Source organism: Dermochelys coriacea, chromosome 6 (genome assembly GCF_009764565.3).
Source record: "Dermochelys coriacea isolate rDerCor1 chromosome 6, rDerCor1.pri.v4, whole genome shotgun sequence".
In the NCBI taxonomy this organism is placed as follows: Eukaryota; Metazoa; Chordata; order Testudines; family Dermochelyidae; genus Dermochelys; species Dermochelys coriacea.
Genome location: NC_050073.1, coordinates 29,905,208 through 29,922,651, shown reverse-complemented (window position 1 = coordinate 29,922,651; position 17,444 = coordinate 29,905,208). Strand labels below are relative to the sequence as shown.

General features: G+C 40.1%; 1 protein-coding gene across 1 annotated transcript in view; it reads right to left on the bottom strand.

The window, feature by feature from the left end:
• Positions 1-2,021: 2,021 nt before the first annotated feature.
• The window catches only part of ZNF143 (zinc finger protein 143), a 74,251-nt gene continuing 58,828 nt past the window's right edge, over positions 2,022-17,444 (bottom strand). Inside the window, exons 13-16 of the mRNA XM_038406033.2 lie at positions 15,941-16,089; positions 8,972-9,133; positions 7,587-7,730; positions 2,022-2,880 (exon numbers count right to left, since the gene is read on the bottom strand). Of these exons, the coding sequence (XP_038261961.1) occupies positions 2,797-2,880; positions 7,587-7,730; positions 8,972-9,133; positions 15,941-16,089 (539 nt within the window). The 3' untranslated portion in view covers positions 2,022-2,796. The remainder of the gene's footprint in view (positions 2,881-7,586; positions 7,731-8,971; positions 9,134-15,940; positions 16,090-17,444) is intronic.

The following is a 17,444-nucleotide window of genomic DNA, read 5'->3' as shown; positions in this document are numbered from 1 at the left end:
TCCTACTCCTAACTGCCCAATTTTAAAATGCCACTCCTACCTCCCACCTGATTCCCTCCTTCCCACACGCCCTATTCCTTCTCGCTGCTCCAGTTGCAATTCCCAGACTCTCCTACTGAATTTCTTCTTGCCAATCCCTCCCTCTAGCAACCCAATTCCGTATCTGATCTATCCCATACCAAAGAATCTTCCAATTCCAACATCATCTGATATCTTCTCCTAGTAAAGACAGTTCACCAAAAACATTCTTCTGGCTCTTAAAAGAAGAGATTAAAAGAACATTCATCTTTTCACTATGAACTGAATATCATCTCATTACACATGCAGATTTGATTCCCATATGTAAAATGTATGTAAACACCATTTCTCCTTCCCTCTCTAACTTGTATAGGCAGCCTACCTCTTTTCATCTCCAGTTTATTCTGTACACTGAACTGTGATTTTTTTTTAATAACTGGTAAACAATACTAAAGCACACCTAAGAACTTTCAAGTTTCATAAAAGCTATGAAGATACTTCCTATGACGTACAAGAGAGATTTCTTAAAAGATAATACTTTAAACAGCCTTCTGAATAGTGACAGATTAAAAGGCCGTGCAACAGACTGAATAGTAGAAATAGGAAAGCAGTAATCAAATTGGGATTGTAGATAATGTACAGAAAATAGAGCTGAAGCTATTCCTGTCATAGTCCTCTTCCTTCTTCAAAAAGATGTTGTTAACAATGAAGATTAAAAACCAAAACCAAAAAAAAAATTTCTGGGAGTTTATGCCAAATGCCGTATCTTTAATTTATGTATAAAGGGACAATTTTTAAATGCTTGTGACAAACTAGCCTAGCTGGCAGGCAGTTTATCCCTCCATGCCAGATAATATTTACTTCTGTGTGATAATACGAGCTACACCGAGGGAAGAGTGGGGATAAAATTTTCAAAAGCAGCTCAGTGATTTAGGTGCCTAATTCCCATTAAAAGTCTTTTTTGAGAAAAGTCTCAAAAGACTTTTGAGAATATTGCCCTAATCTCAAGGATATGCTAGATCAATGTGAATATTCTTGTATTCCCAACCCTACTCCATATTACAATACTTGTTCATTACAAGTGGTTTTGGTCATATGTATGAGCAACCTGAAAAGATACCACCAGTTTAGAATCAGTAACCCAGAACAACATTAATTAATCACTGATTTGACTATTTGCACCTGGGTTCTTTGAGGTCAAATGCCAGAGTGAATAATGAGGCACAAGATTTTTATGTAACTTTTTTGTCACAATACTTACTAGAGACTGATTATTCCTTTACAGCTTTATCCTGCAAGTGCTTACTGCCTTCTGTGAGATGAGAGTTGAGGGCACTTAGAACCTCATATGACTGGCTCTTTGAAGAGAATATTCATCTAAAACAAGCATAAATTCTTATCTTAAGACAAAGGTTCTTTTTTAGCATGTCTACTAACCAGACTAAATTAAAGGCACTTTTTGGTATATAAAAAGTTTAAAGGTTCCTTTTACTATCTCTTTCCAGATGCAACTACAATGAATCCTCTTTACAGAATGATGTATGATGAATAGTGGTGTACTTACAATACCAGGAATTAAATCTATTTCTAGTGACTTCTAGCCTGATTTTCTGAAGTTCTGAGCATCCATAAATCCCATGTAAATCAAGAGGAGCTGCAGGTGCTCAGCACCTTTGAACAATCAGACTGTAAATGCTTGTCTCTATATTATAACAAACATTTTTAAATTAAAAAATGTTTTATTATGGTCAGAATTTACATTTTCGGTAGAATGTGTTAGCTAACCTACCATCATAATCACTCTTGTACTGTCTCAGAATTCTTTTTAAATTAAAAATGTATACTAAATGTTTAATACACTATGATAGCTGCTGGTCAAAATTAGTATACCACAGAATAAAATTTATGATAAACTCACTTTGGAACGATTTATACAAAGCAGTAAATAAATAATTTGCACTTCAGTCTCATTAAAAAGTAAAACAGTACTTCACACCACAGTATCATCCTATCTAGATAATATAAACTTGTTATCCTTTATTGCATCATAATTTGAAGATAACATTTTAAGATTAAGTAAAATATGTAAAGAAACAGAAAAATTAGATTTACTTCCTTTAATATTGAACAACCAAAGTTTCTCTTTTGTACATAATCCATTTTTAAGATAATATAATTAGCACTTCCAGCATTAACAGTCTGTATTTACAATGAATGAGCTGGACAGGGAATCTAAATATGAAGAATCTTCACATCTGTATGAAATGCAAATCAAAATGCAAAGATTTACAGTAGGCTCAACTCCAAGATTCTTCTATTTATGGGAGACAATTAAAAATGCTTTACTTTCTTTATTACCTGGAAGGGTTCCTGAAATGATTTTGGTATAATGTTTTAAACATTTGAAATCTTCAATAATGCCTTCATTATTTTGCACATTATATTAAAAATTCATTCCAATACTTCTACATCAGCTTTTGCTTTTTTGTAGACTGGCTGAAATCTGACGAAAGGATAATGAGGAAATTTACTATGTAATCCTAATTTCATATTCCTGGATATATATTGGGTTGAGAAGATGGTGCTGGTCTATTCCACGGGTCATGTACACAAAAGTTATGCACGTTTTAAAACGTTCTTCACTCTTGCATAAAATGTGTACAGAGTATGAATGAGCAGGAAAACATCAAAGTTATTATGGATTGCAGCTGGCATGGACCTTTGTTGATTGAAAATAAAATATCATTTGCTCTATTGTTCTTGTAGCAGAGTTAGAAGTTAATCATCAATCCCTGGTGTTTCACCCTGTTGTATTCTGGAGGCTATTCTGATGGCTTCTTCCAAAGACTGCTGCTCTCCAAGCTGAAACAATGGTATGTGAAAAAAAATAAATTGATCAAAAACGTGACAGAAAGAGGGGAAAGCAAAAACTACACCAGTCAATTCTCCTTTCTGCAGTAATTGTGATAGCCAGTATGGTCACATTTTTCTGAATAATATGTACAAGCAGTTATCTAATCAGTTATCAAAATGAAAATACACCAGAGGAATTAAGCTCAGTTTGCTGAATGGCCTTCAGAGTCTTGGTGCACTGCAAACAAAATTTCACCACATGCATTAGAGATAATCTTTCAACTTGGCAGATATTAAAAGAAACTGCTAAGATAAGATTTTCAGCAAGCAAGGCAGGTGCTAAATAATGACCTATTAATACTTACAAGCCAGAATGTATGATACCACTTTTCTTTAAGTTTTCAGCATATAAACAAGACTTTGGGAACAATGGCATATCTTTTTTTTTTAATACAAGTGGCAAAATTCAAGTTGATGGAATCAAAAAGTTGGAAAATAGTGATGACAGTGCTCAACACTGCAGCAGTTTAAAAAAAGAAGACTCTTGTGGCAGCAGCTACAGGACCTTCAGTATAACTGTATCACTGTTAGAAGCCATTCCATAAAACTCCAATTTTTTGTTGTTGGAAATGGTTCTCAAAGTATTCTATATCAGTGAACTCATGGCTGAAAAAGTAATCTTTAAATTGTACTAACCTGCCCATTAGCCATTACCAAGTTGCACAGAGGATGAAGACAAAGTGAAGAGACAAGACAGACTACATGATAGATGACTAGATCTGGGAGGATAGTTCGCTAGTCCAAGTAAATATGTTTTTTATAGTCACCAGATGAGAAATTCCGGCCATACTGCAGTCAATGAGAGCAATGAGAGTCTCATTTGACTCCAACAGGACCAGGATTTCACCCTTGACATGTATCATTCTACTGGCCTCATTAATATTTAGATATCAATGGAACACATGTTTTAGTATAGAGCAAACTACGGCCTGTGGGACACATCCTACCCGGCCCCTGTGCTCCCGGCCACAGAGGCTAGCCCCTATGCTCTGGCTCGCCGCTCCTGCCAGGCAGCGCAGCACGTGGCTGTGAGCTCCTCCTGCTCTGAGCAGCATGATAAGGGGATGGGGAGTGGGGGGGTTAGATAAGGGGGGCAGGGGGTAGTTGGATGGGGCGGAGGTTCTGGGAGGACGATCAGGGGTCGGAGAACCGGGGGGTTGGATAGGCATGGGACTCCCAGGGGGCCTGTCAGGGGTTGGGGCAGTCAGGGGACAGGACGGTCAGGGAACAAAGAGCAGGGGGGAGTTGAATGGGTCGGTGGTTCTGAGGGAGGCAGTCAGGGGGCAGGAAGTGGAAGGTGGTGGATAGGGGGCAGGGGCAAGGCTGTTTGGGAAGGCACAACCTTCCCTACCCAGCCCTCCATACAATTTCACAATCCCGATGTGGCCCTTGGGCCAAAAAATTTGCCCGTCCCTGGTATAGAGGGATGGTGGAGGAATTGTTCTTAAGTGGTAACTATAGAATTTTCTACCTTGCTATATATTTGAAACTTTTATTAATATAGATTTTCCTCTGCATCTAAAGACTATCAGAAATTATGTATTACTTTGATAAAGGCTATGAAATTAGTGAAATTAAGATGTTCACAAAGAACATGATACAACAGAAGGAATAAATGGATTTGTCTATAAAAAGACCAGTAAATAATACTACCAGAAGTCTGCAAACTTGACACTTTTGCCTCACAATGTGATAAATTTTCTTTTTCTTTGTCAGCACATGGTCAATTTGAATCCTAATTAACTTCTGAATATTGCAGATTCAGAATATTTATTCCATCCAGTAAACATGGCATTGATAGTGATTTTCACTGTATCCCAAATACTGGCAGTTTGGAATATTTGATAGACTTTGTTGCTAAGAGACACTGGCAGGCTACTTATGCACTTTAATGTTCTTGATAAGCAGTTAAGGAAATCAGTAAGCCTGGGCATTGTTTCAAGTTTCTGTGTAGAAAGAAATAATACGTTTTCAGGTCTTAAAGAGTAATTTTTCAAAACTAATTTACAGCATATGAGACATATTTTATGGGGTACATTTTCAGCCCGGTATGTGGGAATGTAGACTTGTAAATCCTATTTTATATTCCTTTTTGGGGGGGGGGGGGTTGTTATACCTTAAATTTAAACTAGTTCGGTCTAACTTGTATTACTGGAAATGTAAGTCTAGTATTCATTAAACAGGCTTTCCTAGACTGATTTGCCAGTGTATTTCAATTCTGACCCAGAGTGATAACTTCTGTGAGTGAAAGGGCCATTTGTTTTCCTTGCCCATTCAATCACTGGACGCTTTGCTGAGGGTGCCAAGATGGGCTAATTACACTATTGCTTTTTGTTATTTGTATAACTAATTTCAGAGGGACCATTAAAATGCCCTCACAAAGTACCCAATTTTAATCAATACCAATTTAGGCAAAATTAGAACCAATGTCCTAGAATTGAAAGGCTCTGTAATTCATTACCATTCAAATTATGTTCCTTTCCTCATGAACCAAAGTGACAATGACATCCTCTCATACTCAGACCTCCAATGGAAATAAAAGGAAATAACCTGTAATGGGGGGGATGAGCTCTTTGAAAGCTGTATGCATCTGAGAACACAGAATATAGTTCTCCTGGGTGTGTCACCTTCTGAGTAATCATAAGTTTGGAATCTTTCAATCTCTCTGTTAGCTTTATCAAATAAATGTAGTTTTGAGTGGTCAAAACACTTCTGAAGAGTTACTGATTGTGACCCAAGGAGCTTCTCAAATACCAATTGGCAGAAGGCATACCATACCATAGCTCTTATCAGGCCTGACACACTCATTGCCCCAACTCACTGTTGTCATAATCTGTATCTTTACCATGTAAGATGTTGTCATATGCAAATTAGTCACACGCTGGTCCTTAATATTATTGTGTACGTACTGGCAGTGTGTAAAGAATTATAGACGTGTGCTGGAAATTTGTTCCTAAAATGTGTTTGGTAGGTAGTTCCTTTGTATAGCCCATCTTATACAAAGTTGTTTCACCCAGTTTGACCACGTTTCCAATGTAAATTAACCAAGTTAAGATCAAAGACAATGAAAAAGGCATTTACGTGTAAGGTAAACAAAGTCATCAGATGAGCAATTGGCGGAAGATGACCACTTAACAATCATGACAGGGGATTGTGGCTGCACCACCAAGACGCCTTCCTGCCTCTTGAAACAAGGTCATTGAACTTTGGGAAGATATAAGCAGACGCAAAAAGCCATTTTGTGATCCATCATAGGACGGAGACAAAGGGCCAGAGCTCTTGTAATCTGAGAAAGTTGGATCCTTCAACCAAGGGGGATGAAGTGTCTGGGAACTGACTCTAGATGAGGAATCTGCTTAAATAGAGATTTAAAAAGTTTTAGTCACTACAAAGCATGTTTTGTTTTGTTTAACCATCTCTGTGCCTTATATTCTTACTTATTATCACTTAAATATCTGTTTTTTGTTAATAAACTTGTTCTTGTTTATTATGAAACCATCTCAGTGCTGTATATTAACCTGAAGGGTAAAATCCTCAGCCAAACTACCAGACTGGTGTGTGTGTTCTGTCACTTTGGAGGCAATGACCATAATAACTTCTATGAGGGACCAGTGAAGCTCTGGACACTACAAAGGGGACAGTTTTGGAGAGACTCAGGATTAGGAAGGCTGCTGGAGTAACCAGGCTGGTGGAAGCCAGGCTGAGCCAATTGTGCTGTGAGCAGGCTGCTGATGTCAGGGCTCTGAGCCAAAGCTGAGCAGCACAGAAGCACCCAGTGTTAAAGGCAGGTGGTAACACAACCTATTGCTGGTCTGCGTGATCCCCCAAAGCATCCCACTGATACACTCAGGTAAATATCACAAAATATATTCTGCACAATCAACATGAAACTGGTGCATACTTATTCAGTATTTCCTTTCCATTCATTACTAATTACTAAAATATTTTGTATCAATATTTATCTTAATCTGGAGATTTTCAGGTACTTTCTCTTCCTTTTACCTCATCTACTTTTTGATACCTATTACTGAAACAACAAATACCCTTATTTCCTTCTGACTCTGCTTTTACTCAAACTGTACTTGTTATGAGGATAAAACAAAAGATGCGATTTCTGGGGATGTCAATCCTGCACAAATCTAGATACTGATTTCAGTGGGTGGTTTCACTATTGGTATTTTGAACCATAAATAACACAGAATCAGTCTGCCAGGGAAATCATTTAAATCCCTTTATCTAGTCCTGGCAATGTAAATTGGGGAGTTTAGAATTTCTGACCATCCCAAAATATAATCTTGAAGGATGGATAGCAGGGCTTCTCACTGAAGGCCTGTGCCTCTGGAATATTCTCTTCATCAATATACAGGAAAATGTATAAATATGGCATTTTTCCAGGTATGGCTCAATATGCCTCAGTATTTTTAACTAATTTTACAATTTGATGAGTGCTTATTTTATGTTTGAAAGAAGGAAATAAGGACGTTTGTTATTTCTGCATCCATGCTAGTATTTTATTTATTTATTTAAGTATTGGGCCAGACTGCCCTTTATTTTGGGGTGGGAGGGTGGAGATAAGTTTGTTAGTTATTTCATTAGGTGCCCAGAGACCATTGTACACAGGGCACACACTAAATAAGAATGCATTATTATCTTACCTGCACTGCAATTTGCGTTCCATTGGATGTAGCCAACAATGTAACAGGCCTGGTTTCTGTAGTCACTAAGTGATGCCCATGTTGCTGATGTCCCATTTCTGATGAGGCACTATGGAATGCTAAGTCTTGAGCCACTATAGCAACCTTTAAGGCAAAAGAAAAAAAAATCTGAAATTTAAAATTTGTTTCAATAATCTCAGTTGAATGTTAACTTCAGGGCCTATCTAGGACAATTTACTATTCTAACTTGATTCAACAAAGCAATCTAAGAGACAGACAAATATGATTAACTTTTTTTTAAACCAACACCACCATCATCATGTTCATGCTCTTCTTCAATCTTATCTGTCATGACCTCTCAAAAGATGCATCTGGAGAAGTGGGGTTTTTACCCACGAAAGCTTATGCTCAAATAAATCTGTTAGTCTTTAAGGTGCCACCGGACTCCTTGTTGTTTTTGTGGATACAAACTAACGTGGCTACCCCCTGATTCTCAAAAGATGGATATCCTCAAAGATCAGAACTCAGAATTAAGGGAGATGCTATGAACTAGTCATCAGATGTTACTTCTTTCAGTCCTGAGAAATAGAAGACTGAATTCACATTTAAATTTAATTCTCTCCTTTGGCAGCCTAATAAGGTACCACAGAAAAGCTCAAATTCTTTTATATTTTCAAAATTTAAATAGAGAAGATTGCATTATTTGCACATAAGCTTAGAATATTTGCTTAATTTGTGATTTATAGATCCATAGTTCTATAATAATTAATACATATTCTCATTTGCAAGTACACCTTTAAAACAGATATAATAGGGGATTATTTTACAACATTTGAATACATTCTGAAAAACAGGGATTAGGGAATTGCATAACTAAATTTCTATACATCTTTCTAAAAAAAATCTAATGTTTTGCAGATTAAAGGCAAAAAAGTGCAGCAAAATTTGCCAAAAAAAAACAAGTATTTTTTACTCTGCTTAAGGAAATGTTGTCCCTTAATGGGATTTGCAGGAGACAAAGAGCCAGGACTAGTTCTGGCTTTTATTCCCAGCTTTGTCACGGGTTTGCAGTATGACTTGGGCATGTCACAACCTCTCTTTGCTTTATTTTACCCATCTGTAAATTGGTTCTCTCATCACTAGGTCACAGGTTGTTTTGAGGTTCAACTAATTAATGCATATAAAACACAGAGCCTTCCACGTAAGGCAGTACAGAACAACGCTTTACCATGTTATTATGAGAGGAATGATATAGTCATGTATGGAAATCTTTGCTCTAATCAGATATGTTTGTGTGAAGCAGATAATACTTCAAGTGTCTTTGTGTATATATTTAAAAATATCTCAGAAAAAAAAAGATACAGGTATGCAGAAAAACATTTTACCTGCTGTCCTTCAGTGCCCTCTGCAGTTACCATTGCAACAGAATGTGTTCCTGCAGAAGAAATGACTGCATCATGGGCAGGGACTGTGATGGTGGTGCCATCTTGTGTTACCATAGTGATAGTATTTCCAATGGCCTGCATGTCAGCCTGAGATATGTTGACCTAAAACACAATGTAATTTTTGAATTAAAACAAGTTTATTTTAATTTCTGATTGAGCCTTAAATGAGTTTTAACTTTGGGTCATATGGCAATGTGTTTTCAGACAACAATCCAAGATTTGTAAACGTTTCCAAATAAGAGTTTAAATAAAGACAACACAAACTTAAAATGTAACAGTGTTTATAAAATACTCTTCTGCCATCTGGTAGCACAATTTCTTTGTCAATGAACAACAAGCCACAACTATCCTTAAGAAGAAAGTCAATTCTTAGTAACACTGAAGAATTTACTTTATCCAACTGTCACATTTAAGCTAAACTGGCTATAGACTCTAAAAGCCATCACCACTCTTCCTGCTGTGCTTGTTCCTGCATTTCCTTCAAACCACTTTTCTTCCCCTAGTTTTCTTGGGCAAAGTGTCACCATCCCAGCTCTTTTACTGGTTGGAATCCATTATTCCACAATCTTTCAGACGTTTCCTAATTCTTAATGCATGTTTACAGAAATAAAACTAAACTACAACGGATAGGTAGCAGCAGCATATATCCTCTTTCAGTCAGAGAACTGCTTAGAAGTTCTGTTTTAATTAGATCACGTCCAAATTAACCTCAGACATTACAGATTGTCCATTGAAGTGTCTTGCATAAGGAACAGTATAACTAAAAGTTTCACTAAAAGTGTTGGAGATGCAAACTCAACATAATACCATTTATTTTGTCTTAATAGAAGCATCAAAGACGCCTGCATTTTCATTTGGCTTAGAAAATGCTGGTAAAACATCATTGTAATTTTTCTTAAGAATTCAAAGACGTAAGTATTTATTTTATGTTTTCAGTCTCACATGCATTACCAAACAGAAAAGAAATCCAAAAATGAAAATCAAGTTGGGGTGTAAGAACAAGTGCAAAGAATTTCTGGGTTAGGGCTGCTACACTCCTTCTTCATCTTTGGTCATAAAAAAAAAAAATACACTACAGTAATGGTCTCAAACACTACAACACTCAAACACTACTGATCTTTGCACTGGTCTACACTATGAGTTTAGGTCGAATTTAGCAGCATTAGATTGATTTAACCCTGCACCTGTCCACACGACGAAGCCATTTTTGTTGACTTAAAGGGCTCTTAAAATCGATTTCTGTACTCCTCCTTGATGAGGGGATTAGTGATGAAATCGACATCGCTGGGGTAGTGTGGACGCAATTCGATGGTATTGGCCTCCAGGAGCTATTCCAGAGTGCTCCATTGCACCACTCTGGACAGCACTTTCAGATACACTAGCCAGGTACACAGGAAAAGCGCCAGGAAATTTTGAATTTCTTTTCCTGTTTGGCCAGTGTGGTGAGCTCATCAGTACAGGTGACCATGCAGTCCCAGAATTGCAAAAGAGCTCCAGCATGCAGGGCCGCCCAGAGGATTCAGGGGGTCTGGGGTCTTTGGCGGTGGGGGTCCTTCTGCTCTGGGTCTTTGGGGCACTTCGCCGAAGATATGGAGCAGAAGGACCCCCGCCGCCAAATTGCCGCCGAAGACCCGGAGCAGAAGAAGCGGCAGCGGATCCTCACTCCGGGCGTGTTCGGCGACACTGAAGGACCCGTTGCCGAAGTGCCATTGAAAATTCTCCTGGGGACCCCTGAAAATTCTCCTGGGGGCCCCTGCAGGGCCTGGGGCAAACTGCCCCACTTGCCCCCGTCTCTGGGCGGCCCTGCCAGCATGGACCGAACAAGAGGTAGTGGATCTGATCACTGTATGGGGAGACAAATCCGTGCTATCAGAACTCTGTTCCAAAAGACGAAATGCCAAAATATTTGAAAAAAATCTCCAAGGGCATGATGGACAGAGGCTATAACAGGGACCCACAGCAGTGCCGCGTGAAAATTAAGGAGCTCTGGTAAGCCTACCAAAAAAACAAAGAGGCAGGGATCTTCCCTGATACTAGTCACGCGGTGGGAGGAGGGGTGAAACGATCATCCCAGAGAATTGGGTGTGTGTGGAGGGGTTAGTTGGATTTGTGCTGCACGTTAACCTGAAAACAGCAGCCCTCCTTTTAAATGGCCAACCCAACAGGTGCTTGGTATGGGAAAGGAGGACACTGCTGTTTGAAACGATTCCCACATGTTATGAAGGTTGAAGAAGCCGAAAGACTGTGCCTTACCATGGCTGCCTGCAAGCCGAATTCTGTTGCTCGGCTCTGTGTGTGTGTGATTTCTCACACCAAACCAGCAGACCCTCAATACAAGAGGCAAAATGCAACCTTGTACCGAAAGCACATGTGCTATGTAATGTTAACAGCTTGGTTCATCGTGAAATAGTCTACCCATTGTTCTCTAAAAATGTGTCTTTTTAAATACTACTCTCCCTTTTTTCCTCCCGCAGCTGCAAATGTTTCAACACTCCCCCTATCATCTCCAGAGGCTAGCGCAGATAAGAGGGCGAAAAAACTGCACTTGCAATGAAATGTTCCCCTAGTTCATGCAGTCCTCCCCACTGAAAGAGCTCAGCAGAATGGGTGGAGGCAACCAATGGCAGAGTCCAGGAAAGCAGAAAATGAATGCGAGGACAGGAGGGACGAGCAAGATGAGAGGTGGCAGCAACATGATGAGAGGAGCAGGATGCAATGCTAAGGCTACTGGGGGATCAAACTGATATGCTCCAGCGTCTGGTGGAGCTGCAGGAAAGGCAGCAGGAGCACAGACTGCCGCTGCAGCCCCTGTGTAACTGCCCGCCCTCCTCCCCAAGTTCCATATCCACTTCACCCAGACGCCCAAGAACATGGGGTGGCAGCTCTGGGCACCCAACCACTCCACCCCAGAGGACTGCCCAAGCAACAGAAGGCTGGCATTGAATAAGTTTTGAAGTGCAGTGTGGCCTTGTCCTTCCCTCCTCCCCCACCGCACCCAGTGCTTCCCTCTTCCCCCACCCCTCCCAGGCTACCTTGGCAGTTATCCCCCTATTTGTGTGATGAATTAATAAAGAATGCATGAATTTAAAACAACAATGACTTTATTGCCTCTCCATGTGGTGATCGAAGGGGGGAGGGCGGTTGGCTTACAGGGAAGTAGAGTGAACCAAGGGGGTGGGTTTTCATCAAGAAGAAACAAACAGAACTATCACACCGTAGCTTGGCCAGTTGTGAAACTGGTTTTCAAAGCTTCTCTGATGCGCAGCGTGCCCTGCTGTGCTCTTCTAACTGCTCTGGTGTCTGGCTGCACGTAATCAGTGGCCAGATTATTTGCCTCAACTTCCCACCCAGCCATAAATGTCTCCCCCTTACTCTCACAGATATTGTGGAGCACACAGCAAGCAGCAATAACAATGGGAATACTGGTTTCGCTTAGGTCCAGCCGAGTCAGTAAACTGGGTCAGTGCGCTTTTAAACATCCAAATGCACATTCTACCACCATTCCGCACTTGCTCAGCCTATAGTTGAACAGCTCCTTACTACTGTCCAGGGTGCCTGTATATGGCTTCATGAGCCATGGCATTAAGGGATAGGCTGGGTCCCCAAGGATAACTAAAGGCATTTCAACATCCCCAACGGTTATTTTCTGGTCTGGTCTGCAGTTATTTCCTGCAGCTGTTCAAACAGACCAGAGTTCCTGAAGATGCGAGCATCATGTAGTTTCCCGGCCATCCCACATTGATGTTGGTGAAAAATCCCTTGTGATCCACTAGTGCTTGCAGCACCATTGAAAAGTACCCGTTGCAGTTTATGTACAGGCTGCCAAGGTGGTCTGGTCCCAAGATAGGGATATGCGTTAGGGAATCCCATTGCAGCAAAGCCATCCACTATGACCTGCACATTTCCCAAAGTCATTACCCCGGATAGCAGCAGCTCAGTGATCACGTTGGCTACTTGGATCACAGCAGCCCCCACAGTAGATTTGCTCACTCCAAATTGATTTCCGACTGACCGGTAGCTGTCTGGCACTGCAAGCTTCCACAGGGCTATCGCCACTTGCTTGTGAACTGTGAGGGCTGCTCTCATCTTGGTATTCTTTCACTTCAAGGCAGGGGAAAGCAAGTCACAAAGTTCCATGAAAGTGCCCTTACGCATGCGAAAGTTGCGCAGCCACTGGGAATCATCCCAGACCTGGAACACTTTGCAGTCCCACCAGTCTGTGCTTGTTTCCCGGGTCCAGAATCGGCGTTCCATGGCATGAGCCTGCCCCATTGCCACCAGGATGTCCAAATTGCTGGGGACCATACTTTGAGAGAAGTCTGTGTCCATGTCCTCATCACTCTTGTCACCGCGCTGCCATCACCTCCTCGCCTGCTTTTGCAGGTTCGGGTTCTGCACATCTTGCGCATTATCCTGCAGTGTGTTTACGATGCTCATAACCGCTGCGGTGATCTGAGCGGGCTCCATGCTTGCTGTGGCATGGCATCTGCGGGAGAGCAGAGTTGCAGCGGAAGTGGTCGCTGACAACGGTAGTGAGGACGCACTCCGCTGACTTAATGCGCTTAGTGTGGATATACGCAATCGACTGTATAAAATGGATTTCTAAAAATGGACTTCTATAATATCAACCTAATTTCGTACTGTAGACATACCTTCCCATCTGAATCAAAGGGTATTTTTCAGATCTAAATACATATATCAACTGCTTGCCATGCTGAAATATAAAAAGCAAGGATTTTCCCAGATATGTCTTGGTGGTGGTGCAGACCCCAAAGAAGAAATAAACAGATGAACTTCTTATGGCAAGGTCCTCTCTCAACTAAGTTCCCTATTTACCACTTAAATGAAAACAAACTTTCTGTAGAAATCTTTGTGCTGAGGTAGTGTCAGTGCACTTCTTGTTCCCTCTTGGCAGCGACTGAAGCCTGCTAGTGATGGGAACTGTCCAGCAGCACTAGAGCTGGCAAGCCCCTGCATTCAGAGGGAAGAATCAGAAGGTCAGGGAGTCTGGACAGATGTAGGTGAGTAAAGAAAGCCTGGACCTGTGAGAACATAACTTATTAAGGAATTTCAGGAAGCCTCAGAAATCAGGCTCTATGCAAAGAAGTTCTTATTATGGGGTGTGTCTGTGTCAGTGGGGGTGAGCAAAATGAGCCTGCAAAGCTTCTAAGGCCTTCCAACCCTGAGAGAGGGAACTGATCAATTAAACAGTAATAAGTCACCAGGACCAGATGGCATTAACTTAAGAGTTCTGAAAGAACTCAGATATGAAATTGCAGAACTACTAACCGTGGTATGTAACCTCTCTCTTAAATCAGCCTCTGTATCAGATGATTGCAGAGTAGTTAATGTAACATTTATTTTTTTTTTTTTAGAAGGCACCAGATGTGATCCTGGCAATTACAGGGCAGTGAGCCTAACTTCAGTACCAGGCAAATTGGTTGAAACTATAGTAAAGAACAGAATTATCAGACATATAGATAAACACAACATCCTGGGGAAGAGTCAATACGGTTTTTGTAAAGGGAAACTGTGCCTCACAAGTATATTAGAATTGTTTGAGGGGGTCCAGAAGCCTGTGGATAAGAGTGATCTAGTCGATATAGTATACATGGACTTTCAGAAAGCCTTTGATAAGATCTCTCCCCAAAAGCTCTTAAACAAAGTAAGCAGTCATGATATAAGAGGGAAGATCCCCAGTAACTGGTTAAAAGACAAAGGGATACGGACTAACACGGCTACCCCCGATACTTGGTTAAAAGACAGGAAACAAAGGGTAGGAATAAATGGTCATTTTTCACAGTGGAGAGAGAGAGGTAAATAGTGGGATCCCCAAAGACTTGTACTGGGACCTGTGCTGTTCAACAGATTCTGGAAAACAGGGATGAACTGGAAAAAGGGATGAACAGTGAGACGGAAAAACTTCCAGATGATACAAAGTTACTCAAGGTAGTTAAGTTCCAAAGCTGACTGAGAAGAGTTGCAAAGGGATTTCACTGAACAGCGTGACTGGGCAACAAAATGGCAGATGAAATAAAATGTTGGTAAATGCCAAGTATTGCACACTAGAAAACGTAATCCTAACTATACATACAAAATGATGGGTTCTAAATTCTAAATGTTACCATGCAAGAAAAAGATCTTGGGGTCACTATGGCTAGTTCTCCGAATACATTTGTTCAACACGCAGTGGCAGTCAAAAAGGCAAACAGAGTGTTAGGAACCATTAGGAAGGGAATAGTTAAGAAGACAGAAAATATCATAATGCTACTATATAAATCCATGAGACACCCAAACCTTGAATACTGTGTGCAGCTCTGATTGCCCCATCTCAAAAAGGACATATTAGAATTGGAAAAGGAAAAACAAAAATGACTGAGGTATGGAACAGCTTCCATACGAGGAGGGATTAAAGAGACTGGGACTGTTCATTCTGGGAAAAGAGATGACTACGGGTGGGTAAAATCTTGAATGGTATGGAGAAAGTGAATAGGGAAGTGATTTTTGTAATCCCTTCACATAAAACACAGAAACTAACGGTCACCTGCTGCAAATAATAGACAGCAGGTTTAAAACAGATGTAAGGAAGCAATTCTTCACACAACACACATTCAACCTGTGGAATTTGTTGCTGTGGGATGCTGTGAAGGCCAAAAAGCCTTTGTATTCATACTCTACTCAGAACAAACAAACAAGACCTAACCTGGGTATTCCAAAGGAAGCCCATTCCTAAACTTATATTTATTCTGACCCAGCTTTGGAAACCTGATCCTAATACATACAAACATCCATTATTCAGGGATTTTAACTCTAATGTAAGTACGCATAATGGAATATCTGAAGATAAATAACAGCTTTAATTCTGAATGTCCTCTTGTTAGCAAATTCTTTACCATGGTGAATACTTACATGCTGGGTCCCATCCTGGGAAATTAATGCAACTTGTTGACCCAGCCCTGACTGAGTAACTGTAGCAACTTGTGCGGAAACGACATCCTCCCCGTCTACACCTGTCACATAGGTTATCTGGGAGCCTTTTAGAACATCTTCACCTTGATCTATTTCATAAAAGGAAGACAGGAGGATATGTTACATATAGCAAATACTAATAGTAATAAGAGTAAACCTAAAAACTAAAAAAGAAACTTTTGGATAAAAAGTTTTAAATTCTGAGTTGTAACGAGGGGAGAGAGAGAGAAGGAAATGAAACTGATATTGAAATCAAATCAAAATTCCTCAAATGACTGTTTTACTAGGTCTGGGGCATACTTTTTAAATGGGGAATAATGCATATAAATCCTGTGCATTGAAAAGAAAATAGACATTTTGGTATTTAAGGCATATTTACTTAGTTTATAAGCAAAGAGAATATTAAAAAGGGGGACAAACAATACTGTGATTCATTTAATTAAACATTAACCTTTACATACTAAGGTTTGATGTAAACTCAATCGGCAGCCCATTAAAAGAAGTATTCATTAACGAACACACTGAACCTCAGAGGAGTAGAGTGGCATCATTGTGTGAGGACTGATATAACAGTATATTATCTTAACAAATATTTAACCTTGGCAAATAGAAATCTTCCATTCTAATCTTTCCTTTGTAAGTAGCAATCAGAATGCGGCAATTTACTTAAGAGGGGTTTCACTGCAGTCTCCCATATACAAATAGTAAAACTGCTTTTCCAGTCAGGATAGATCACTTATTTACGTCTACCCTGTATTCAACCCCAACACCAGCTAAAATAAGAATGTAAAAAATTACGTTTGTTTTCTTGCAATAAGAAAATGCATTTTTTCATACTCCAATCAGTCTGACTTTTTACTCTGACTGGATTTAACTGTCTAAAGTACCGTAAAGACTGTTTTCTAGATAGTGCTCCTACATACTGAAAAACTGCTTGCCAACAGTAAATGGACATCTTGTATGGGCTGTGCTGGGGGCAGATCCATAAAGCATAGCACTGTGGGCATTTTCAACAGTCCCACTACCCATAGGGCAGCCCAGAAAGGCTGTTGTAACTTTAGGGCAGCCCACTTTGGTCTCAGGAGTAGCTCAAAATCAAGAGGGTGCAAAGATAGTGTGAAGCCACTTTTTTCCCCTCCCTTCTCCAGCATTACGCCTTTAAGATCACAGCATAGACTCTCACGCATGGTGTTTTATATACTTAGAAGAATCCTTTAGGATGTAATATAAATATTTTGTCCATCCTCAGGCCTGCTTCAATATGATATTCATAGATGGTGTGATCTAGCGGTTAGAGCACAGGAAGGCTGTTTCTGTTTTATTCTCAGCTCTGCCATGGACTTGTTTTATGACCAAAATGACCAAGTCAATTACTCTCTCAATGCCTGGTTTCAGAGTAGCAGCTGTGTTAGTCTGTATTCGCAAAAAGAAAAGGAGTACTTGT